Here is a 27,135-nt window from a genome sequence, read left to right as displayed (position 1 = left end):
CACTGCACCTACACGCAGCCTCCGAATGCTACATCGTCGGCGAGATGCTACCGAGCCCCATTTCGACATTCCGCTTTAAGAACAGAGTCTGCGCAATGGGCTCCAGAGTTTAGCGGTTGGTCTGCGGTGAAAATTAACTAGAGAGAAAAGAGGGATAAGAGGACCATTTTTCCTAGGAATAAAAATACGCACAGAAGGACACAAGACTGGAAATCAAAAGCAGACTGACTGAGGGGGGAATTTGGGGACAGTCATGGCGGGGGCGGGAGCGAAGGGAAGGAAAGCGGGGCTCCCTGGTTTTTGTTGGAAAACCTGTTATTTTCATCTTTTATTCTGGGTCGTTTCGTTATGTGGTGAAGAGAAGACCTTCATCGTAGAGGTATGTCCGAAAAAACGATGCATGCAATCGATGTGTGTATCTTGCCAGTGTTCCTGACTCCAGGCTTCTGTTTGCGAGGTGTGCGAGACTTGCGCTCCGCGAAGCATCCCACTGCATAACAAAATTGAAATTGGCTACTTCGTGCTTTTACATTGACTTATCTATAAAATACAGTTGAATTCTCTGGATTGATTATATCAATATGCATTTAACAGCGACAATGCAATACCGAATGAAATAGGGGTAAATAAATAAATAATGACTTAAATGGATATATAAATAAATAAAATTGATAAACAAGCTGCACGGCTTGGATTTCTCGTGCTGTTTTGAACACCATATTTTATACTGTAGTCACACTTGAATTATAGTCTAACATAGGTATAAGACTATGTATTGTCCAGAATAACAACATACAGCAATGACATCTGATTTGAGACTGTTCTGACGAATGAATGTATTGTTGACTAACCCAGAATCAGTGAGTGATCGTGACGTGAAATGTTTTTACATTCGATCTATGGTCATTGCTTGCAAACCCCTACAATAAAAAAATTAAAAAAAATACATGATTTGTTGTGCGATAACAATCTTAGCTAATTTCATTGCGACACTGTACATTGCTACTGTATGCTTTTTAAACCTCATTCACGTTAAATGTTCCTTGCCAAGATCTCGTTCTGTATATACGAATTTGATTTGAAATATCTTACAACAGCTGGTCTTTGTTAACTGCCCACTAATTGATATGTAACGACGAAATGCACGTTGGAAATGCCCAAATGGGACTCGCATATCTGAAATGTCATCTTTATTAAATGTCTTTGTTTCCAAAGCATGGTAAATATCTGTGCAACTATAATTATTGTCCGATTCTCATTGGCAACGTTCAGTGCTAAGCCTTACTTTCTTGTGTGAGGAACAAAGAATCACGTTTTTTTACGCGATTCCAAATATAGGCTCCTCCATAATTTATTGAGAGGCAGAGAAATACATGAGAGTTGAGGGGGCAATGCTAACATATTTGCCCTGTTATAAGTTGTTTTTATTGCAATGGCTCTGGCTATATGGTTTGTTTGTTCTGCACATAATTTAATCGTTTCAAAAGTACGCTCAATTAGTCCTCTGCCACATACAGAAATCGTTTCAAAGCGCCCATTGTGGCAGAGTGGCTATTTTCTTTAAGCATAACAAATATTTATGTTGAATTGACATACACTGTCAGGCTGTCACATGTGTTCTCTACCAGGTCGTGTGCAATGCACTGTAACAGGGCTTTGGACATCCAGTGTTTTCTTTTCTTTCTTGCACTTTCCACTTGAATGGATATTTGTAGCCTATCTTCTTTGTGAAACAAAAGAGAATGTTGATACCAGTCATGTACAGGTTTAAAGTGTGTTTTCTAAAAGACAAAGTGTTGCCAAGTAACAATCAGGAGTGATGCTGCCCACTGTCTTTGTTTGCCTCAGCGAAGCTGACTCCTGGTCTGGCAGCCAGAGTGAGTATCAGCAGAAATACAGTCGCACACAAAAGGCTTTGTTTGGTCAGAATTGTTCCACCGGCCACGTAGGCTTGTCGTTTCAGAGGTGTGTTTGTAGAGATTACCTGTGCAGCCCGTTACATACCTCATTAAGGGAAACTCTCAATGGCCAGCCCAGATAGCAATAAGATGGCTAGACGTGAACGCAAAACTAATGGCCAGAGGTGATTTCAGAACAACAATGCACTGCTTCTGAGGGACCTTGCATGAGTCAACTTGAGGGATGTGTCCAAATTCAGCGATGAGTAGTATACACTTATTGCCTGCACAAATATCTCCCAAGAATGAGACATCTCAACCCAGATGACCCTGTTGAGCACAGACTTGCATGCATTCATCGTGAAACCTCTAAATTACTATGCTATTGTTATTTATTTGCTTTTGTTTGTTTTCTTTGTTTCTTTGATGATTAATACTGTCTCACTGTAGCCTGCCATTGGTGCTGATAAACAAGATGAGGCCCTCACTTCATTGGGAGCTTGTATTGCTTTCAGACCACACCAAAGTCCCCAGTGATTTTATGATGCTCAGCTTGAAGCCATGCGACTAGTAATGGGAGCGTGGCATCTGGACGAACCAGCCATGTCTTAGATGTGTCAGTGCCTCCAGTCAACCGGAATGAGCAGTCTGTCGCCAGCATCACCTATAGCCCAAGTATGTGGAGAGTGCTGACGAGCTGGGTTGATGATGATGATTAGGACAATGATGGAGATGGCGGTGATGATGATGGGTACAGTGATGGTTGCTTTAAAGATAATTGGTCCATCTTTCTTTCTCTTTCTGCCTGGCTCTGTGTCTTTCTTTGCCTTAGACATTGCCTCGATTTTTTTTTGTGTCTCTTGTCTCGTACCGCCTTTTGCCTGACCACAGCCTTGATTTTTTTTTTGTGCCTCCCTTTGCCTCGATATCGCCTCGTTTTTTGTTGTAAACAGAAAAGCTTCCTGTTTTGTGTCTGTTCTGTGTGCGTTGCCTCAGTGATGGGCCGTGCGTGTCCCACTCCCCTCTGTGACTCACTCTCTTGGTACAGGGGAGGGGAGAGCTGTCAGTCACAGTTATTCACTCACAAAGATAACTGTTTGCACCCATTGAAAACCAATTAATTAGAGGCTATTTTCGGATTACTTGATCGCACAAACAGGCACAAGTGACGACCAGTCGGCTGCTTTGCCTTTAGAGTGCCATCCGTGGACCGCCTTCAGCTGCTGCCTTTGCTCCCCGACAGAGCTCCGAGGAATAGCTCACTGATACTGTTGTCCATACTCGACTGTCGAAGCAGAGCATCTCTTCCAGTCCTTAATTGATCTGACTGTTTTTGCCAAGGGAAGACACTCACAGCATTTTGACCTTCCTATTTGGCCATTTCAATGGCTGTTGTGTCACCAACGGGTTTGACAGGGTCGTATTACGTAAATAATTGCTGTCCAAGTGGCCGTGCCAGCTCTGTGGCCAACAGTCTGCCAAACTGGCACATTTGTGTCATAGGGGCCCCTGTCCACAGTAGGGGAAGAACAAGTGCCGATCTGACCGTGCCATGTGCCCCAGAGTCCATATGGAACTCTGAAGCAGGTCTGTCTACATTCCATATTAAATGAATTTCAAAAAAAAACATGAGGGTTACGATGACTAGTGCATGTCTCATAGAACATTATGGAAGTCTATGAGGTGCTCAATATTGCGGGCGGATTGTCAGATTGAATTGAAGGTGATGAGTCTGGCAAAAAAATCATCCTCTTGTTGACATAATCTGACAGCTAGTTTCAGTATGGAGACCGTTTAAGCCTAAGCAGTTTGCTGGATTTGAATGGGACCGATCAGCAGCATTCTTCATCATTCTGGCACTGAAGCCAGAGAGAGAAATGTGCTTGTTTTTGTCCTCTATGTTGTTGTGTCTCCATCTCCATGAGTTTCAGTTTATTGTTGTATGCCAGGTATACTTGAACAATGTCAGTTTCCATGGCAATCTTAACATATATTTTTTTCACTTGCATCATTTGTATTTTTAGAATTCAGTGTTTGCCGGCGGTCATGGTTTGCAAAACATAAGCAATTACGACATTGCCAATTACAACATTACTTGCCTTTGAAGCATGGCTTACTCTTCCTCCATACATATTCTTGCACACTGTGTTGCACAGTCTCTGATCTCTAGTAGCACAGTGCTGTTTTTCAGCGAGGCCTCAGTTTAGACGACAAAGCAGCGCCCTTATTCCACTCTCTCAGACAAGAATTAATTGCTGTTTCTGTGTAAAACTGGCCCTTTGACAATGGATCTTTGATGAGGGTCATCCTTGTCCAGATTTAGAAAGGGCCATGCCATGCTCTGCTCTAAGCCTATAAGCTGTCAGTGGACCAAATCAAAACAAAGCAAAACACCACGACACAGCCCAGCCCAGCACACAGCACAACACAATGACTCGCCGGACATGGAATTAATCCAGCGTAGACCTATATTAGAGCTCCCGACGTATGCTGATGTTTTTACAGTTGCTGCGACATTACCGAACATCTGACTTGTTTGTGAAGGACAGATTTATCGCATCATGTCTTCTGTTGTTCACAATTATGATGTTACAGTCAGATCATGTGAACCGAGAGGGTGTCATGGCTCTTCTTACAGATGAAAGATCTGCGCTGCGAGGAGTAATGTACAGTAATGATGGTGTACACACACACACACACACACACATACACACACACACACACACACACATGCACATAGGCTGGTGGTGGAGAAGACAGAAGGCGCTGGGGAGTGGAGTTGATGCTGTGGCGCTTCTGCATTGAGTTGTGTAATATTTGAACACTTGGCCTATATAGCGCACTGTAAGATATGTTTTTTTTTTTTGCCTTCTTTTAGCCGTGCTGCGTTAACGCCAGCCCACCGGTGAGTCTCAGGGGTTCCGCACCGCGCGATTTTTGTACATTAACGGAGGGAGAGAGGGAGAGAGAAAGAGAGAGAGATGGTGGATGGGGCTTGTGGATGCATCGTGTTACTCTTAGCATCAGCAGAATCAAATCACAGCCCATGAGTCAGACGGCAGTGCTCAGATGAAGACGAGGACGCCGAGCTCCCCCCCCACACCCCCACATCCCCGCTTTCTTTGGCAGAGACAGCAGCTGAACTGGCCCATGGCTCTTTGCTGAAATTGCTTGTTTTGACATTCACTGAGACACTGGATTTTGTTGCATAATGTTAATGAACCACCACCTCCACTCACCCCCCCCCCCCCCCCCCCCCCCCCTTTAAAAAAAAAAAAACCTCTGCGATGGGCGGTTGCGTTTGATGGTATTCTTGAAAAGATGTTATGGGTCTAGACAACCTGAAAAGGGAACAGAGTGAATAGTGAACAGACATGGCTTGTAAATTAGCAAGCCATGTTCAGACCTGGAGAGGTAGTGCAGTTCTTCACACTAAAAGCACTCAGTATGCCTGTATGAGGTGTTCTGTGTGGAGCAGAGAGGAAGACAAGAGACGGGAAAAAATAAACAAAACAAAATGCTTCCTCCTCCACAGACAGCAGAAGACATTGTTTTGACTGACTACAGTCAGACCCACCCCCACAATTTGCTCTGAGAATGATGTTCACAGCCCACAATTGGTTGGTGTGCTGTCATTTTTGTTTACATGTAATATAATTCAGCTGGTTTTATTATTATACAAAAAAATAACAACATCAATAATGACATTATTATTATTATTATTATTATTATTATTATTATTATTATTATTATTATTATATTGCTATTATAAATATATTATCTATGAATATTATCTAACATAATATTTGTCTCTTCGTAGTATTAGTATTGGGAGTGTGTTGTATGAGAACTATTTACATTCAGTATGATCTAATGGGATGAGTACAGCACAGAGTCACCATGAAGGGTAATGATAGCAATGACAACACTAAGCTGCAGTAAGAGTACATGTTGTGGTTGTCGCTGCTCTGCCTTCACCTATAAATGGTGTGATCAGTGTTTAGTAATGCTGTTGTCTTGTCCTGCTCGGGGGCTCTCCAAGGCAGCCATGCTCTCGCTTCTTTTGTTCGCGCGTCTACTGTCTTTCTCCCTCTCTCTCTCTCTCTCGCTCGCTTTCTCTCTTGCGCTCTCTCCCTTTCTCTCTCGCTCAGCCTGAACAGACTGTACTTCCCCTCCCCCACCAGCCTTCTACTGTATGCTTTATTCCCTCGCTCTTCCATTCTGCTGCTCTGCCTCTCTTCCCTTGCTCTTGTCCAGTCTCTTTGGACGTCTGCTCCATTTTTTGTTCTTCATGTCTCAGCCATGGCTCAGCCTTCCCTCCGTCCGCCAGTGTGTCTGTCCCAGACTCCCTCAGCCTCTCCCGCCTTCATCCCTCGCCTCTTGGAATGGGCTCTCCCCTCGGTCAGCCTCGTTAGGTGGCAAGACATGGATGTCATTGCCCGGCACGAACAAGGGGATGGCCTTACATCATCCATATCCTGGCACTTATTGATCAGCGCTGTATAGGGGGACAGTGTGGTCCCCTCCACTGCTACTAAGGAATAGGAGATGCCAGACATGAAGTCATGGTGCTCTGCTGATCGATCCCCCCCGCACCCGACCCCACCCCCTCTCTCAGGTCCTCACTGATTACTGAACGTTTGAAAGGTTATGGAACGGGCTCACGTGGCCGCACCGATCCCCTGGAGATGTCCATTAGACAGGGGCGTACACACCAGCGCAGTTACGGCTTCACGTTACACCATGTTTGTGAACAAAGTGTGAGAGAACGCTGGAATGAGGCCATGAGGAACACATCTAGGGTATTTACCAATAAATAATGTTGTATAAAAGGATGTTGATTGTTGTCTGTCGTCAACTGCAGGGTAGTCAAGAGTCAGGACATATGCCTCAGCTGTCATCCATCAAGTCATAGACCATTTGCGCTCATCTATTATGTGAAGAAAGGATCAGCTAATTGTTATTAATGACTGTGTGTAGAACACAAACATATAAGTCAGCTACTTTTTAAAAAGGAACTAATATAACAGCAAGTTAACACAGGACAGAGTAGTGCACTGGCAGAAACCCTATTCTTTGGAAGGCCTAATTGTCTTAATATACAGTGTTTCCCCTACAATGTATTTAACAGCGGCGCAGCGCCGCCGCTGAATTTTCAGCGCCGCTGCAACATAATATCACGAGATTCACTTAACACACTGTAAAAGCACAATGGCCAACATCATCTCGAAATTGTTTTCTGAAAGTCTTGAGTAAGTTAAGTGCATCAAATCCGCACTTAGCCTCTCATTATTCAGGACATATATGCGGCATGATGTGTCAGGTGATTACAAGCCCAAAGACAAGTCTGCAGCCCATATGGCTAGCCTACGTTCTGAACACGGTTACATTGTTTAGCTATCCGACTGATGGGGTCTTGCTCCGCCAGTGTAGCCTATGGTGTCATCGTTCACTTGTAGGTTACACAATAAATAGCCTACTTATAGGCCTGGTGACAATAAAAAATGATATTAGTTATATTTCATCACGAAGCTGTTTGTATGCCGTGAATTCGCTTGTAGCCTATGCCATATGTTAAGCTTGAGCAATTCCTCTGATCCAAAGCCTGCTTTGACACATTGACACTAATGTGAAACATGCATCCTCCTCTCCTAGCCTACATCAAATAAAAGAAACCAATTCATGATTACCGAAATGAATTTAACATGGGGGGGGGGAAAGTTTGTTGCGATTTAGCCTACTGTTGTGATGCGGTTCTTTCTGCTTGATTCGATTTACCCCCGTGTCGTCAACTCTGAGAACTCTTGCTCCGGCTGACAATTTTATCCAGAGAGCTGATTTCCCAAAGATGAGCCTCCATCAACATTCAACGACAAATTATTAAAACGTAAGTAATGCAATAGAGTAAACCAATGTGCTACAAGGTGTATGGTCTTAACGTTAATTGTAGCCTAGACTTGTAACGTTAGCGTAGGGCTATATGTAATGTTTGCATGGGAAAGCTAGGCGAACACAGTCTAGGCCTGTTTAAACTGTCTGATAGTTAAAGGAAATATGAGCATATGTTGGCATATACGTATAGCCTAAATTCTGTCCACTTAGCTATAATAGGCTATCACAAACAGACCTTTTCTACGTTTACGGCATTAGACATATAGGAGCCTACATTCTCTTATCAGAAAGACATGTTCTCATAAATTCAGCGTTCTCTTGACGGTGAGACGAACGGTCGCACTTCAATCAAGTAGCCTAGGTCTTTTTCGAGTTAATTGTGAGTGAGTTGTATGGTAACTGTGGGAGTGATGTAGAAGAAAAGTGAGTATTTACTTTTTTACACGTGGGTTTGTTGTTTTGGGACTGAGAATTAGACTACAAGGAGAGCATCTGGCTACGTGCATGTGTGTCAGCATTAATGGCCCCCCCACAATTCAATTCAATTCAAAGCCCAGAAAAATTAAGTGCTCGCAGATTGGGTGTGGCCTTTGCCATTAAGACAAATTGAAATAAATTGTAAATAATCTTTTTCTGGGTTGTGCCATTCAATTTTTCTTCTATCATTTTTAACCAATAATGTAAAAGAAAGCTGAAAATGTCCACAAAAGAAACACGAAGGTATGATATAAAAAAAATAAATAAATAAATAAAAAAAAAAAGCGCAACCCCCCCCCCCCCCCCCCCCCCCCCCCCCGCCGCCAAGTAATAGCACCGCTGCTGGAAAAAATTCTAGGGGAAACACTGATATATGATGTCTCAGCAGTAGTAATCATTGCCCAATATCGACTGAGTCATAGCTCTGAAAAGCCCCCTCACTGCTGCCAACAAATTGCAAGGGGTTGATCACTCTCCCAGTATTAGTTACATTATCATGTCCGATAATGTGGACTCATGAGGTTGATGACTCAGGGTGGAGTCATAGTTTGGGGTAGTAGGAGTAGTTGGGGGAGAAGTCATAGTTCCACTGGAGGATGTTCTGGGGAGATCATTCTGGATCTCAGGGGCCGTGTGGGGTCAGGTGGAGTATTGGCATTGGGATTGGTGATGGGCTACAGACTTAAATCTGTATCACAATATTTCATGATATTTTTTGTGATAACGATAGAAATGACAAAATGAAAGTAGTGAGTAGTGTCGTTCACCACCATCTTCTTGGCCACAAGAAACAAGCTTGCACTCTTGAGCGTGCAAGCGTAAAAAGTATAACTTAATTCTAATCCTTACCTCCACTCTCCACCATGCTTGTTGTTGTACATGAAAGCTACCCATGATGCAGGTGTATGTTATATAAGTTATATCATGATATGTCACATTCTTATCATGATATCATCAATACATATCAGTGACAATACAATATTCCCAATTAGCACAGTTGCACAAAAAGGAGAACCACCTACTGTTAGTGTAATTAACCAACAATATATTATGAGCAACCAGGCTGGTTGGTATGTCAGTGCTTACGGTCTTGCCTTCTCTGATAGAGGTAGACTGGACAACATAGTTTTCACCACTGTTAGACATCTGTAGTCACCCCCAACAATGCCACGGCCATCAAAATGGTGTTTTGAGATTTGACTGCAGTTCATTTGTTGAAGTGGAATCAGGGCAATGCATATGGTGTGTTGTGGCATGGCTTTCCTATTTTAGTTCTGATTGTGCTTAGAGGAAGTCTTGACATCTTTTGAAGTCTGCTTAAACACCTTGTAATAACTCTGGCTGTGACTTTGAGAAGACGTCTCTCAGGTGATTTGCAACGAGGCCCACCCAAAAGGGACCGGCGGTGGTATTTTAAATTCCAAATCTTGCGCCTGGTACATTCTGCCGATAATGTGGCAGCACCTGCTCCTCAAGCTTAACCAACTGCTCAGTACCTGCTGTTCGGGGAGGAGGTCTGTCAGTCCCCATCCACAGATACACTCCAGCTGGTGGGCTCGCTATATCTCCTGTGCACCTAAAATTAGTTTATTTTATCCCTGACATTAAAATGCAGATAATATATTTGGTCGAAAATGGCCACAGGATCCCATTCAGGCGTGAGGGAAGATTGGCCATTTTCAAAGCGAGGCAGGCAGCATTTGCGAAGCGGCGTGGATATTTTTACCCAGTGACTCCTGGGAGAAGATAAGTACACAGATGCCTCACCAAATTGCTGGCACTCTGTTTTTTTTCCTTCCACTCCTGTCTCTTGCTCCCTCTCTTTCCCTATCTCCTTCTCTTCTTCTCTGTGCCTTGGTACAGGGATGAGGAATCCATTGTTTCCTGTTTGTGTGTGGCTCCATGTTTATGAATTTGCTCTATTGTGTTGTTGTTGTTGCTTTAATGGTTCTGTAGTAATTGTTGTGTAATAGCTCTGGTGAATTATTTAATTTGAGTGATTTCCCCAGAGGAAACGGCAGCTGCCGGCTCTCGGTACACATCTATGCGATTTTGGGAGCCAGGCGCCACCATTACCGGAGAGAGAGAGAGCAGGAGAGAGGTGGCGGATTCGTTCAGGAAGATTAACTCGGTGGTTTAGATCAGCTGTATCGTTCGCAGATGTGAGGCCGGGTTTAGCTGTCTTGCTAATAGGATCAGAGGTGTGATGCATTGATGTGTTGTGATGTGGCAAGCCTCTCACTGTGTACCTCTGCCTCCAGCCATGTTTTTTTCTTTGTTTTTGTTGGTGTACGTATGTGTGTGAGAGTGTGTTTGAATTCTATTTTATCATGCCTGTGATTCATCAACACTCCAAATCATAAAAGTCTGCAATTTGCACTAAGGTATAAAACACACATTTACTTTGTATTATTATACCTGCTTTCTGCTATTTCAAATATTTGTCAACCATGACATGCCAGTTGTGGGATATGAATTGTTGCGGTGAGTCTGTCTGAGAGCCAGTGGTGGGCGGAGGGGGGGTGGGGGTGGTAGTGGGGGGCTGTATGATTGTGAAGCATCTTCTCCGGAGGCTTCAGAAGTAATGATAGTGTAGGGCCCCACTGAGAACAGAGGGAGCTTGTGAATCCACCTTCCATTAAAATATTTATGATCAAAATGGACCTTCTGTCATGAACTCAATTACAGGGGGCCTCCTCATGTGTGCAGCGCTATAAAACAGACCATGCTCTCTCTGCGCCGGCCCTGGCTACTCACGCCGTCCAATGGGGACAGGAAAGCCGAGAGCCGAGAGTGTGGATATGAGCTATTTGATGGGTCACTGACAACCTCTCCTCTCCCTCTCCTCCCCTCTCTTCCCCTCCCCCACCTCTCTCTCTCTTTCTCTCTCTCTTTCTCTCCCTCTCTCTCTCTCTCTCTCTTCCTGTCCATCTTTTTGCCTCCTGCAGACGTGGCTGAAGAACTATGGCTACCTGCTCCCCCACAACATCCGAACGTCGGACATCCGCTCGGAGAAGGCCATGCAGTCTGCTGTCGCTGCCATGCAGCGGTTCTACGGCATCCCGGTGACGGGCGTGCTGGATCAGACCACCATTGAGTGAGTCATCGCATCGCTCGCAGCCAATACAAACACACACACACACACACACACACACAAACACACACACACACACACACATCAGTCCAAGAGCTGCAGAGATAAAAATGAGCCTTGTATCGACAATCTGGACCAAAATAATTCTCCATTTATATACAAGAGCAAGTGTTTGGTTAAGATCTGTGAGGACATCACCTCTAAGAGCTTCAGAAATGCCTATAGTTAATGTCTACTGCTAACACATACATTAATCATGAATAGCCTCCCAGTTCAACAGAGCAGTTATTGTACATAGTTGCACAGTATATGTCGAGCTAAAGTTTAATGCTGTACAGTATAGACTTTATGTCTGCTTTGTAGTGTAGAGGGAAGACTTCTGAATGGCCTTCCTCATCTCATTTATCTCATCTATAACCTCATATTATTGGTGTGTTGTGATTGATGTTGATCTAGTAGATTTTCTCCATTAGATCACTGCATGGCCTCTTGCTGTCCCATCTCTCTCTCTCTCCTTCACTTTCTCTCTATCTCTCCCTCTCTCTCTCTCTCTCTCTCTCTCTCTCTCTGTCTCTGTCTCACTAACCTTTGCGTTTGTGTCATCCAAAGGTGGATGAGGAAACCTCGGTGCGGGGGTCCCAGACCACCCGAGCATCAGTCGTCGGAGGCGGAATAAGCGATTTGCCCTCACTGGTCAGAAATGGAGGGACAAACAGATCTCTTACAGGTATCGTATAGATATGGTATGGTTCCCTCCCCTTCTCCCCTTCAGTATACTGCAAGAACAGTATTTTCATGGGGTTGGTGCGCTGCCAGAAATGCAGTATGTATGTACTGTATTTAGGCATAGATATTTCCTTAAGTCATTAAACAAAAAGAGACAAAATCACAGGGCTTTGGCTCGATTAGATTTTATTTCTCATTTTGTTAAAGTGATTCATTCAATGCACTCTCTTATCTGGACGTCAGGGTACATTTTGTTCGAGAACAAAAGCTTGATTGCAGTGGCAAGATCGCATGGGGCTTGGCGTTGAAAGAGAATTGCCCACACACTTGGTGCTGGGCTGTTGTGTACTGTACAAACGCTAGTGCCTATATTAAGTAGAGTGCGGAAAGTGGGTTTAATACTGGCAGGAGGAGGAGTTGTATTTAGGATGTCAGTGAGTAGCATTCGCTGCAGTTAGCGCTGTTAGCACTAAAGCAGTACTACAGCGCATTCTATCAACTGGCATTAACAATAAATGACAAGCTATGAACCACATTGTAGATCAATAGATGGATGGAGGAATGGATTAATGGAAGGAGGGTTAGATTGATGGACGGATGGATGTAGGGATAGATGGATGGTTTTTATGGGAAGTTGTTTGACATCTAAGACCTAATAAAACCACACGTTCCTGTAATGTGGTCTGACAGTGATACATTTCTTGTTTTATTTTTATGCTCAGAACCTCATCCCTCAAAGTGCTAAAGATATTGTTATGTAAGCAGCATGAAACGTTTTTCAAATCTGGTAATGAAGACGTGAGGGTACCCCACCCACCCCCTTAAAAAATGTCAAATATTTATGTCAATCCTGGAATTTTTATAGAGTGCCTCAGAAGCCATGAATATGAACATGGTGTTTGACACAGCTCAGGCAGGAGGGGTTTTTAGCCACTGGTTCTACTGTATTCGCCTGAAGCAAGCTCTCTGTGAGTGTTGCTCCTTATTTATTTATTTCCTGCATATTAGATTCCGTGGCCTGTGAATATGTTTTCGGTACACTCCTCACTTATGCAATGCAGTAACGCTTGCTGAAATGCCTCCCCAAGGCAGGAAAATAATCCAGCCACTCTTCTGTAGACAGGAGAAAAGAGGGAGAGTGCTTTTATTTTTCCATCTTTTCCCCCCCTTTCCGTTTGGAAGGAGATAGGAGGAGCTCTGTACCTTTAAATGCCTTTTCCTTTTCTCCCTGTGTTCTATGCTCTATATTTAGTCTGTCTGGGCTAGTGAGTCTGATTTGATCTGTGTGGATTGTCAGGGAGCATCAGGCAGAGGAGGTATTGAGGAAACCTGGCGCTCTTACTCTCCCTTGGAGTCCGCTGACTACTACACTAGGTCATATTATTATTATTATCATCAGGCGCCTTCCAAGATTACCAAGGCTGCTTTGGCTGTTTTGTATTTTGCCATTTTTGTTACTGTGTAATGCCGCAATGTGAGATTAAGAAAATCACTTGAAAAATTGCTCTTTGCATTTGCAAGTGCCACAAAAGAGCTTTATCTTTTGTCTGATGGTAATTGTTTAAGACAGTGTGTTTTTTTCAGCAATTTGTCATGGATTTTTTTTTCATGTCAATTTCATCGGTTATGTGTTAAGAAGCGCCTATCCACCACAGCCTTAGGTAATTTGCCTGGCTTGCTATTTGCCCCATATTTCTCAACATTTATGCAGATTATAAGACTATTATGTAAACGTTTAAGCAGTGTGTACTCAGATGAGAGGCTGCGCTTGTTCGGCGAGCCACAGATCATGTTTTCTGTGCCCAAGTTAAGGAGCTCGGGTTCATTTGCAATGTGTTGTATTGGACGAAATCGGTGGATCGAATCAATCAAGATTAATCCAGCGAGATTTGGCATAAGCTATCTTTGATGGTCATTGGTAATGATCAAGAGCAGCAGATGGAACAAAAGCATTCAGATGATGGAATTTCAGGGCTGATGGGCTTTCAACTGATTCTCACCCTGCCCCTGATTCTCATCCTGCCACAGTCCTCAGAGGACGAAATACAGGCATCGACAGCTATTTTTAACTTCTTAAAGTGCATTAGATGACATGCTGTGGAGAGCTCAGGAGTACACTGCATACCACTATGTATATGTCAGATTATTAATTTTCACATTTTTTTATTATGTTATTTTTTTTTGTTACTGTATGTTAATTTGATTTCAACTTTCAAATTGTTATCAATGTATAAACATAAATGTATATAGTTTGTGGTGATTAGAATAATGTTGATAGTTTGACAGTTGTCACCGTATTTAATGTCAACCTCGCTTTTACTTTTCTTTCGCTACCAGCATACACAACTACACACCTAAAGTGGGCGAGGTGGACACGAAGCGAGCGATACGCCAGGCCTTCGACGTGTGGCAGGCGGTGACCCCGCTGACCTTTCAGGAGGTCGACTCCAAGGAGATGAAGGCCCTGGGCAAGGAGGCGGACATCATGATCTTCTTCGCATCGGGGTTCCACGGCGACAGCTCGCCGTTCGATGGTGAAGGAGGCTTTCTGGCCCACGCCTACTTCCCCGGCCCGGGCATCGGTGGAGACACACACTTTGACTCGGACGAGCCGTGGACGTTAGGGAACGCAAATCATGACGGTGAGTTGCTCTCCAAAAGCTATTACAGTTGATGCATGGCTGAATCAAAACGCCGGATCGTTTGACTGATACCAATAATAAAGACTTATGCAATAGTTGTAACCATTATGCATAGTGATGCAATGGTTATGTGAACAACATGACATTTACAGTATACTGTAGTCATCAATCAAATCATCCGATTCCCATTCATGCAAGTATACAATACATTCAAGTAAATTTTATTTATTCTTCCGACTGTAGGCACAGATTGCTTACAAGCATCTGCATGGAAACCAATTTCAAAATGTAATGTGGTAGTGATTTTAATATTATTTGTGATGACTCAAACATAATGCTTAATTCAATATTGACAGAAAAAAACACCACCAAATTGCTAACTGTATGGTTTTCCCTGCCAAAGGTTGATAAACGCTGTGGGGTGCACAGTGTTACTGGGTTCGATAATTACATTCAAATATGAGTATCGACCGGAGAGGCCCACTTGTGTGAGTCGAAGCTTTCTGGAGTGGAGACAGAAAGTTTCTTGGCAGGCCCTGGGGCCAGTGGAGGCCCAGCACAAAGCAATGAATTAGGGGATGAAGAAATACTCCCTCACTCACTGATAGCCGCTGATGAATGACTCTCAGATCAATGTTTAATTGAATAGTAATGAGCACTTGATCAGCTGAAGAATAGAAAATTGCAGCTAGGCAAAGGGAAGGAAAGAACAGAGAGAATGAAAGAATGAGAACATGAGAGAGAGAGAGAGAGAGACAGAGTCACCCTCATTAGCTTCCCAGCTTGAGAGAGAGAGAGAGAACCTGTTTAGATGACTATGACAGATTTGCTCCAGCATACTAGATACCAATATAACAGCGAGATGTTTAGGTACTTAGGTTCGGTATATGACGATCCTATGCAGATAGCAACAGTGCTGGCTAGTTAATTGTCAACACTGTAGAATGTGTTACTGCCAATCAAGGTTGTTATTGTTAGGGTAATGTTTTCACTGGTGCCGTGAGATAACACAAAACCCACTAAGCATGCAGTGTTGTGTACGCACACACACACACACACACACACACACACACACACAAGCAATCTTACACATCTGCTGTGTGGCAGTTAATTGAGTAACTGCTGTGGTGGCATCCCCATCTATATGCACCTCACTCACCTGCTCAGCTTGTGAGATGAATGAGAGTGAGCCCTCGCATCTCCTCCCTCCTCTCTCCATCCCTCTCTCCTCCTCTCCTCTCCCCATTCCTCTCCTCACTCCATCCCTCTCCTCTCCTCACTCCATCCCTCTCCTCTCCTCTCTCCATCCCTCTCTCCTCTCCTCTCCTCACTCCATCCCTCTCCTCTCCTCTCCTCACTCCATCCCTCTCCTCTCCTCTCTCCATCCCTCTCTCCTCTCCTCTCCTCACTCCATCCCTCTCCTCTCCTCTCCTCTCCCCATCCCTCTCCTCACTCCATCCCTCTCTTCTCCTTTCCACTCCTCTCCCCATCCCTCTCCTCACTCTATCCCTCTACTCTCTTCTCCTCTCTCCTCTCCTCTCCTCTCCTCCTCCATCACCATGAGGTGATGGAGATGAAAGAGGAGCACTGAGGGAAGAGTCAGGAGGAGACGTAACCGAGTCAGACAGAGAGACGCACAGCAAGAAAGAAAAGAGACGCGTGGTGAGATAGAGAGGGCGTAACTGAGACACACACACACACACACACACATACAAACATACACACACACACACAGCATCCAGGGGGAATCCCTACCCACTGCAGTGTCACAGCCGTTCCACTGGGAACAAGAGTGGACAGCAGGCAGGAAGAAAGAGATTTCCAGATCACAAGAATGTGCGGTGACGGACAGTGCATGTATAGCAGGAAGTGGCAGCGGGGATGGGAAGCAATGAGGGGTGGGATTCTCATCCAACAGCCAGGTGTGAGCGCCACGCTTCAAGAAAGCCTGAAGCGCACACTTCATTAGCCAGGACAATTTTCTGTTGTTAATGGGAGTGCAAGCTATGAAGTCTCACACCATTAAAGGCACAGTCCACAATTCCAAACAAGTACACTTTGTTTTGTTTGGTTTGTTTTGTTTTTTTCCGTTCCCTGTGGTCCTCTAGCTGTCTGTTCCATGTGTGCACTCATACACAGTCCCGACTTTGTACAGGAACAGAATAGAATGTCTCAGACTGAGCAATACATTATTCTAACCAATCAGCAACACTGTTTCGGGAGCACTGAAGTGAGGTCTGTATTTGATGGGATGTTGAGCAATTTCAACAATACTTCACCAGGATTGAGAACCTTGCTTTTAATTATGTACCAGAGGCCAGAACATACACTCATTCAAATACTGTTCATTTGTTTTTCATTCTCTCATTTCTCTCTATATATATTTCTCTCTCTTTCTCATTTCTCTCTCTCTCTCCCTTTCTCTCTCACTCATATGCATCCATACAAGCAAGTGGTTATACATGGCTTTGCAAATTTGTCCTTACATTGTACCTCGGGCAGAGGACCTTGGAGCATGAAATGAAAGCGAAAAGCTGAATGGATTTCTCCGATTCCCTTTATGACCCCTCAGCGCACCATATGTTCACAGAGGGAGACAGACAGCTATGCTGCAGATCAGATAATCTCCTCACAGGAGACAAGGAGCAGCTCTCTCTCTCTCTCTCTCCCCCTCTCTCTCTCTCTCTGTGACATATTCTATTTATAATCGCAAGGAAGGGAAAACAGCAACAAAAACAAATCAGTAAGTCGGCAGAACAAAATGTACAGAAGTATTAGACAAAAACAAAAAGACAAACAAACAAAAAATAACAATAGGAGTTGTGTAGAGGAATTGAAATAGCGGGTAGCTGAATGAAATAGGCATAGATAGAGATGGAAAAAGAGGGGGGAAATGTAGATGAGACATGAGACCGGGGGGGGGGGGGGGGGGGGGTGGATTGGTAGTGGAGATGGAGCACCGCGGGATCTGACTCATGTGTTGTGGGAGGCGATGGGAAGCCGAAGCATGAGCTCACCTGTGGTGTTGGACATATGGGTGATGACATCCGACGGCGAGGTGTGACCCACAGGATCCACTGCGATTAGACATCTGGAAAAGGCCTGTAGCGAGAGAGGAGGGGGGGGGGGGGTGATGGGGCTGACACGTCTGAGGAGGGTAGAAAATGGCATCTATCGCACCTCCTCTCCTCTCCGCAAACTGGCTCCACACGCGGCCTGACTCATAGCAGGGGTGGCCCGAGCGAGCCTGGGATGTCTGGTGGAGTCCGACAAATGTGTAGGTGTGTAGCAAGCCAAGCTAGCAGTTGAACAGGAAATCTGGCCCACGCGTTTCAGGCCCAGATCAGCACCGGATCCTGGCCAGATCTGTTCCCGCGTCCCAGCAACAATCTGGGAGAGTTGTGCTTGCTATGAACTGTGTACTAGAGGGCTTGGTGGAGCAGCGATAACGTCACCAACTGACAATCAGCGTGTCGCTTTGGATAAAAGCGTTTGCTAAATATCAAGCAACTTTCACTTCAACTATTCACCTAGTCAAGTCAAGTTTATTTATATAGTGCATTTCATACACAGAGGTCATTCAGTGTGCTTTACATAAATAAAAGCAGACAGTAATAACAAATTTAGCCTTAGGAGACTGGTGGGTCATGTTCATGGTAATTAAATAGTTTGGTGATGATGTGTCTCTTTCAGGGAACGACCTCTTCCTAGTGGCGGTGCACGAGCTGGGCCACGCGCTGGGTCTGGAACATTCCAACGACCCCAGTGCTATCATGGCACCCTTCTACCAGTACATGGAGACGCACAACTTCAAGCTGCCACTCGACGACCTTCAAGGCATCCAGAAGATTTACGGTACGTCGTGTTCCCTGCTCAGTGGGGTATGTCCCTACTTGTAAGCATCAGTAAGCAAGAGCTCATTCTAGAGAGCCAACACAGGAAAGGGTGTGTGTGTCTCTGTGTGTGTGTGTGTGTGTGTGTGTGTGTGTGTGTGTGTGTGTGTGTGTGTGTGTGTGTGTGTGTGTGTGTGTGTGTGTGTGTGTGTGAGAGAGAGAGTGTGTATGTATGTATGTGTGTGTGTGTGTGTGTGTGTGTGTGGGTGTGTGGGTGTGTGTGTGCGCGCGTCCCTCATAGCTCCCCGAAACTCTCTCTGATATAGGAGCCCGGTTAAGCCAGGTTCATTTACACAACAGTCTTTAAACAATGACATTTTAATGGCCTTCTAGCTCGGTCATTCCCGGGTTCAGAGCTCCGTCAGAAACAAAAGGCCAGCAGGGCGAGCAGGCCATTTGCCCCGTCAAGATTTGCCATTTCCCTGCCCTCACCTGCTGCTTGGGGGCAAGCTGGGAAGCTAATGAGGGTGACTCTGTCTCTCTCTCTCTCTCTCTCTCTCTCTCTCTCTCGCTCTCTCTCTCTCTATCTCTCGCTCTCTCTCTCTCTTTTTTATCCCTCTCTCCCTATCTCTCTCTCGTTCTCTCTCTCTCTCTCCCTATCTTCTCTTCTCTCTCTCTCTCTCTCTCTCTCTCGTTCTCTCTCTCTCTCTCTCCCTATATTCTCTTCTCTCTCTCTCTCTCTCTCTCTCTCTCTCTCTCTCTCTGTCTCTCTCTCTCTCTCACTCTCTCTCTCTATCTCTCTCTCTCTCTCTCTCTCTCTCTCTCGTCCAGGCGTGCCCACTGCGATGATGGAGCCTACACGGCCTCTGCCCACTCTCCCCGCCGGACGCAGTGACAAGAAGCACAACCGCAGCTCACGGCCCGCGCGACCGCCCTCCCTCGACCGGCCGTCCAATGGCAAGCCCAACATCTGCGACGGCAATTTCAACACGGTGGCCTTCTTCCGGAGGGAGATGTTTGTCTTCAAGGTGAGCCAGCCATGTGCACTGTTGAGCCATAAATGTGTAGGTGTGTGTGTGTGTGTGTGTGTGTGTCTGTGTCTGTGTCTGTGTCTGTGTCTGTGTGTCTGTGTGTGTGTGTGTGTGTGTGTGTGTGTGTGTGTGTGTGTGTGCCATGAACGCTGCGGTTTTATGCAGCTACAGAGTGGGACTCACCAGATTGCACTTGTTGGCTGGGAATTGGATGTGCACGTAAAGATGAGATGCATGAGATGATTAAAACCGATGGTCTGTAAGTGTCTGGTCCTGATTATTGTTTAATGTGTGTGTGTACATTGTGAATGTATAGTGTGTGTAGTTTAGAGGATTCCATTGTGAATGTATAGTGTGTGTAGTTTAGACGATCTCATTAGCTTTTTTGACTATTCCAATAGAGGGTATTCAGATGTGTTTTGTTACAGTTATATCCCTGCTGAAAAAAAGAACGCTAGAAACCAGCTTAGCTGGTAGCTGGTTTAAGCTGGTTTTAGCTGGTCTTTGCTGGTTTTCTTCAAGCTCTTGCTGGTCTTTGCTGGTGTAGCTGATTGGGCCACTAGATGGTCTGGCGTGACCATCCGAGGAAGCTGGTTATGCTGCTGTGACCAGCCTGTCATATGGGATACAGCTGGTGTAAGATGGTCATGCTGGGGACCAGCCTGCCAAGCTTGACATTGTTGGTGTAAGATAGTCATGCCGGTTTGCTAGAATGACCAACATAAGCTGGCATGACCAGTTAAACCAGCAATGTAAGACCAGCAACACCAGCTAAAATGACCAGCTTGAGGTGGCATGACAAGCAAAACAATCTGAAAAACCATCATAAGCTTGGTAAACCAGCTGAAGGTATGTTTTTGCAAGAGTTTTGCTGGTCTAGCTGAATTCATGTGAAATGTTTTGAGTGTACCATTGGGCTCTTAAAGGCATCATGTGATGATGATGGGGAACATATAGACAAATTCAACTGGATGTCTTTGATCTTGTTTTAAATGTCTTTTAAGGTCATATGTTGCAGCTGTTCAGAGAGTATTATTATCAGTAAAGGCCAAGCTTTATCAGATCGAATCAAATCAAAGTCCCTTCATTTCAGTGTAAAGAAAGCCATAGATAGACCTCAGTATGCCTGTCCTTACATTGGCACTCAACAAAATCTGGAAGCTGAAATCTGGTGGATAGACGATCATCTTTCACAATTGTATCTTCATCCTAGTTTTATGAATGTTTCGGTTGTTTTTTATGAATCATATAGGCCACTGGATGCCTACATTTTGCTCAAAATTAAAAAAAAGTATCTATAAGTAAATAAGTATAAATAAGTCAGTGATTTTGCTGGACAATCATGAACTAGTGTGACTATGAATGATTCCTGTGGAGGTTATGCTTGGCGGCATGTACTTAATTGCCCTTGTAGTGACTGAAAATATTAGATACATAACAGAGAGAAACAAGACTATTAAGGGGAATATTAAACTAGGATTTGTTCACCCCATGCAACCTGTGACAAAAGAAAAACAGCAACAGCGAATCGTTTGAAATAGTCATAAGACTGCGTCGTTGTGTGGCAGTGCGCTGCTTGTGGTTAGAAGGAATTGGATCTGGAGCGAGTGTGTTCTGTGTGTGTGTGTGTGTGTGTGTGTGTGTGTGTGTGTGTGTGTGTGTGTGTGTGTGTTTTCTTGCCTCTCTTTCACGTGTGGGTTGCTTGCTGCCGTTGGGGAGTTGTTCGGACGTGTCCTAGTTTCTCGGCAGCCATATGATAATGAGCTGTGATTGATGCTCCTCTCTGCTCGCTCTGCTTATCAGGACCGATGGTTCTGGCGACTGCGGAACAACAAGGTGCAGGAAGGCTACCCGATGCAGATCGACCAGTTCTGGAAGGGCCTTCCGCGCGGCATCGACGCGGCCTATGAGAGGTCGGATGGGAAATTTGTGTTCTTCAAAGGTATGCCTGGCACTTCTTGTTCTTATTAAAGCCCATTATTTTCACTGTGCCTCTCTTACTTAATCAGTGCACCACTGATGCCATTCATTTGAATGCTCCACACAAGCCTCACACTCATCAAACACACACACACACACACACACACACACACACTGGTTCTGCTACACACACATTGCACACTCACACTCACAAACACATGCATGTACATGCATGCACACATACTCATGTACAAACTCATACACGTGCATACACACTCACACACGTACCCACACATACACACACACACACACACACACACAGCTGGAGAGTAATTTAGCCCTGCTGTCTCAGGGAGTTCTTAAGGCCAGGTATTTATAGCCTCTGTCTCCCTACGCTCCCAGATGCACTAGCGAGAGAAAAAAAACTCCCAGATGATTCTCCACAGTTACCTTTGAGAGTACACTTTGTATTAATAGGGAGATATTTGAACTCAATTTTATGATTGCTTTTGTTTTCTCCTTCAGGCTATCTGATGCCAGTTATTTGTTTACATCTCAGAAGCGATATTTTTGTGTCTGTGTTTGTGTTTTTTTTTTCACATGTTTAATGACAGTGGTTGTTTGTTTGTTTGTCTCAGAAGTGTTATGTTTCTGACTGATTTAATCAAAACATTGCATACGATAAGGTTACAGTAATATAGTGAAGACGGGAGCAGTGACAGGGCATATCAACGTGACAAGTCAGCCTTTGGCTTAAAGTGAACTAATTAATGTTTAATGAGCCACTGATGAGGGCCGATAAAACCGCCCCACAGCTGCCCTCATGCCCTGTTAGAACAACGTCAGAAAAATGTTTTCAAGACAACTTGCATCTCTCATTTTCGTTTTGTTTTGTCTATTGTGGTGACAAGTACTGGGTACACTCCTGTGTCACAACACCATCAGAAACCCCTTAGAATGTCCCCTAAATATTCCCCAAGGTAACCCATCTCTCTCATTTCCATTTTGTTTTGTCTGTTTAGGTGACAAGTACTGGGTGTTCAAAGAGGTGAGCGCTGAACCCGGCTACCCGCACAGCCTGGTGGAGCTGGGCACCAGCCTCCCGCAGGACGGCATCGACACCGCCGTGCGCTGGGAGTCCGTGGCCAAGACGTACTTCTTCAAGGGCAACCAGTACTGGCGCTACAACGAGGAGAAGCGCACCGTGGACGCCGGCTACCCCCGCTCCATCTCCGTGTGGAAAGGCGTCCCCGAGGCGCCACAAGGAGCTTTTGTCAGCAGGGAGGGAAGTGAGTATGACCTTAGTGACCTTACTCGGTGTATTTTCTCCTTCTTCTTCTTCTTCTTCTTCTTCTTCAACAATCACTCAGCTTCACTGTATTATGAAAACCGGCCCTCTTAAGTCTGTCAACAGTTACCAATATCCCCGAGGCTTACCCCCACTCTCTCCACACACACACCTCTTCACACATACACCTCACCCCAGTGTTGTCACTGAAGGCCACTTTATTGCCTCTCGAGTGAGTGAGTGTGAGGACAGAGAATAGATTCTGGGAAGCTGATTCCTGGTGGAGACACACCAATGGTTTCTGCTGTAACACAATGATTCATGTGTCATGGGCTTGCCACGATCATTACTGCAGGGCACGTTAACAGGTAGATAGGTAGGTTGTTCAGCATGATTTTAATGACCATGACCTTCATGCAGTAACCTTTAATTACATATCGACAGCGACTGCCGGCCATCAGTGTCTGGTAAATGTCAGCGGCAGTTGGAACAAGCACCATTCCTCCCTTCTCAGAAAAGACACAAATGTGTGCCACCAATATGTGAGCTACAGGATATGACATCCTGCCCATTCAGACTAAAATAGATGCCCATCAACAGTGTTCCTGGTGTAAATTGCATCATTCTGGAGCAAGCTATTTTAATCCCAGTTGGTAGGCACTTGGCATGCACTCAGTATTCAAAACCTGTGGAAACCTGGTTTTGCAAAAATGATTGCAGAAATGCTTTTAAAGTTTGATCAAATGAAACGGCTGTAGCTGTAGAAATTCATGACTTACGAGAGTAATGTGGCCAGCTAATGTATCTTTTATTCACTACTGTCTAATGCTTACACCTGCATTTTGATATTATTCAGTTGCCTCTCTGAAATAATGTCAACAGGCACACGAGTACCATATGCCATTGTTTCGGCTGGTGTTGGATTTCATTATAGGATCTTCCCAAATGGTCTAAAGTAACACTTTATTTGCTCTGGTCTATTCCAGTGAAAATCACTGGTGTATTCTCGTTATGATTATTTTACATGGTGTCTATCGTTGCTGGGTGTTTTTGCATAAAGCAGTACAGTATAGCCTAGTGTTGATGGGGGACTTCTCAGTCTTGGTCAGGTGGTTGTTGCTGAGAGCGCCTCTGTTGTTGCATAAGCAGCCCCCATTTATTGGGCTCAGCATCAAAGGATTTGTCTGCAAGTGCTGGTGGCAGCAGGGGTCGCGAAGGGTTAATTCTGTAGGGCTGCAAGAAGCCTCCCGTTTGTGCAGCTCCAGCAAAACTGCACGGAGACGCTCCCCAGCGTCCCCCGAGCCCTGTTCCGGAAGGAGCTATCATCGCTTGTGCGAGTCATGTCACAACCTCCTGCACTACATTTCACAGAGGGACCGGGGCTACACGCGAACATGAGAAGTGGAAGTCGGCGAGGGTCATACGGCCCATTTGGTTCACTTGTTTTGCCTGTAGCTCATGATTTTTCAGTCGCTCAGCCATTTCTACAGGGAGTCCCGACGTGTGGTGGTGCGCAAGGAGGAGATATAAATTCCCAGAGCAATTCATCAATCAAGTGCCTTTAGTGATCCTTGTAGTTCTCTCTGTCTCTTTCTCTGTCTATCTCTCTCTCAGTATGTGTGTGTGTCTGCGTGGGTGTGTATGTGTGCGTGTGTGTGTTTGTGTGTGTGTGTGTGTGTGTGTGTGTGTGTGCGTGTGCGTGTGTGTGTGCGTGGGCGTGTATGCGTGCATGTATGTGTGTGTAAGTGTCTGTGTATTATTCTGTTTGCATGTGTTTGTGTGTTGGGGAAAGTGTTTTTTTTCCCCCTAATACATTTTGTCCTTCATAAAACACAACTCAAAGGAAAATAGTTCCTATATTTTTTATTGCAATAACACCTTGACATTTATATAACATGACATATGCGTGTGTTATGGATCGATCATGTCAGTTTGCAAGAGTAAAAGACTCTTATTAAGCCCAGATGCTTCAGGCCATGCTTTGAAGGAAATAACAGTGCAGACTGAGCTGTAACACCTGAGTGTTTCCAAGAACAGTAAATGTCACTTGTTAATGATTATTCACATGTTCATCTCAGAGTGTCTGGAAATATAGATTCTAATGAAAGTATGTTAGCAAGCTAGAAATACACATTTGCTTTAGAAATATTTCAATATTCTAAGATATTAGGGTGGTGCTGAAAGATACATTGCTTTGTTTTTCAAATTAGAGAGCTCCTCTTAAGAAAGGCTACATTGTGGTTGGGGTTGGCTCTACACCGCATAGGTTTTTGGGTCCACTTTCAAACATTCAACTTACAAGTTTTAGGAACAATTGTATTGTCCAGTGTGTCTAACTTTGGTCCTCGTTTTTGTCTCCATTAGTGTACACCTACTTCTACAAAGGCAAGGATTACTGGAAGTTTGATAACTCCAAGCTTTTCGTGGAGCCCGGCTACCCCAAGTCCATCTTAAAAGACTGGATGGGCTGTGACCAGTCCGACATGGAGAAGAACAAGGATCGGCAGCTGCCCCACGACGACGTGGACATCATGGTGGCCATCAACGACGTTCCGAGCACCGTCAACGCCATCGCCGTGGTGATCCCTTGCATCCTCTCCCTGTGCATCCTGGTTTTGGTCTACACCATCTTTCAGTTCAAGAACAAAGGGGTGCAGCAGAACGTCACCTACTACAAACACCCCGTGCAGGAGTGGGTATGACAGGCTAGGTGGCGCTAGCTGAAGGCTAACGGATAGAACAGTTTTTGAGAGGGCTACAAAAAAAAGAAATAACAAAAAAGACAAACAAACGCTTTGGGTGCATCATGTGATCAGTGCCTGTCTTTGCACAATCTATTGTGAGACGAGGGGTAAAGGAAGGAGCAAATCCCTTTGGGGTTTCGTACAACCCTCCCTCCCTACTCCTCCCAAAACCCCCTCCGTGAAGAAACCTTAAAAAACGATTGCCACAGAATTGTGTGTGTACCGTTACCATGAGCCGAGAAAAGAAAACGAACAAAAACAAACACAACAAAACCACACCGAAACTGTGGGAGGCTCTGTCTGGAGCGCGCGATGGAGCTGTCTTCCCACTGGTTGGTCTAATGCACCTGTTCTCCACCTGTCCTCTTCTATCTGGCCCGGTCACTGGAGGCCATATGGCGACCCGCATACTGTCCCTCCGCCAGACTGCCCACAGACTGTCCTCCAGAGGGACAGAGACGGAGCATGCCTCGCAGTCAGATACCAGCAGTTCCTGTCTTAATCCAACATGGACTTGTACATGAATTTCAAAAGTAATATCAGTTGTGAAACAAGAAGAGCGAATCAAATTTAAAAAAAAAAAGAAAAAAGAAAACACAAAACAAAATAAACTAAAATGTAGGTAGAAATGCCATAGAAATTGAGAGTGAGAAAAGGAAGATTGTTGTGGAACAGTTTTAAGACTTTTTAAGTTTACGGAATGACCTTGAGTTCAGGCTGAGAAAGACGTTGTTATGGTTTACTCTATGTTCACTCAACTTGTACTGCACAGCACTGGCGCAGTCTAAACGCTGGCTAGTGGACAGTGGTCAGGCTGCTGATGAACTCTGACCCCACACACACACTCCACTTGTTCCGTGGAGCGGGTAGAAGACTCCTCTGCCTTGAGTTCACTTGGAAGTTTTCAATCACTGAAAGTCTACCAATTTATATATTTTGTTTTTATTTTATGGATTTGCATTGCCTCTTTTTTTCTAGGAATACATGTCAGTGCTCTGATTTCCTATGTAACTAATGTAAATCAAACGTCTATTGTAATTACTTATTGTTACAGTGTTATAGCTTTGGAATGGCTCTGTAACATTCAGGCAAACCACATCCCTTTCCTGTTAAGGTATTTCCAGGCTTCAGGTACAGTGTAACAGTAAATAATTACAGCATGCGCTGCGTCACACTCACTGACATAAGTGCTCAGGAGGAGACAATAAGACCTTTTTTTCCCTTTGATTTCCTGTTTTTCCTCATATAATACTACCTTTTTCAGACATAAGCAAGCCACATTGACTTTTCTGTGTGAATCAGGAAATAAAAAAAAACTGAAAATAAAAAAAACAGGAAACAAAAACACAATTCATCCCCAATTCAAATTCACCCCCAGCTAGCTTTGCAAGGACAGGCTTCTCATTAGTGCTATGATGTTAAGATTGCTACGTCAGTATTTGGCCTTGGTGTGAGAATGGTTTTGAGAACTGAGGTAGCGTTAGATGTCATATACTTTAATTAACCTGCAGTGCTGAAAACATAACAGTGGCAGTAAGACATCATGTCTAGTCCTCTTCCTCATGCAAAATAGGAGGATGGATGCCAAAT

General features: G+C 44.6%; 1 protein-coding gene across 1 annotated transcript; it reads left to right on the top strand.

Annotated features, from left to right (window-relative positions):
• Positions 1–27,135, top strand: mmp24 (matrix metallopeptidase 24). The gene is given in 10 exon segments (XM_042088160.1): positions 1–379; positions 11,216–11,364; positions 11,971–11,992; positions 11,994–12,088; positions 14,425–14,729; positions 18,423–18,584; positions 19,394–19,590; positions 21,397–21,535; positions 22,536–22,802; positions 25,166–27,135. Coding segments are annotated over 10 exon segments (1,800 nt in total). The 5' UTR covers positions 1–253; the 3' UTR covers positions 25,504–27,135.

The sequence above is a fragment of the Alosa sapidissima genome, chromosome 4 (assembly GCF_018492685.1).
Source record: "Alosa sapidissima isolate fAloSap1 chromosome 4, fAloSap1.pri, whole genome shotgun sequence".
Taxonomy (NCBI): Eukaryota; Metazoa; Chordata; class Actinopteri; order Clupeiformes; family Clupeidae; genus Alosa; species Alosa sapidissima.
The sequence above is the reverse complement of the archived record's forward strand: the minus strand, read 5'-3'. Positions and strand labels throughout refer to the sequence as shown.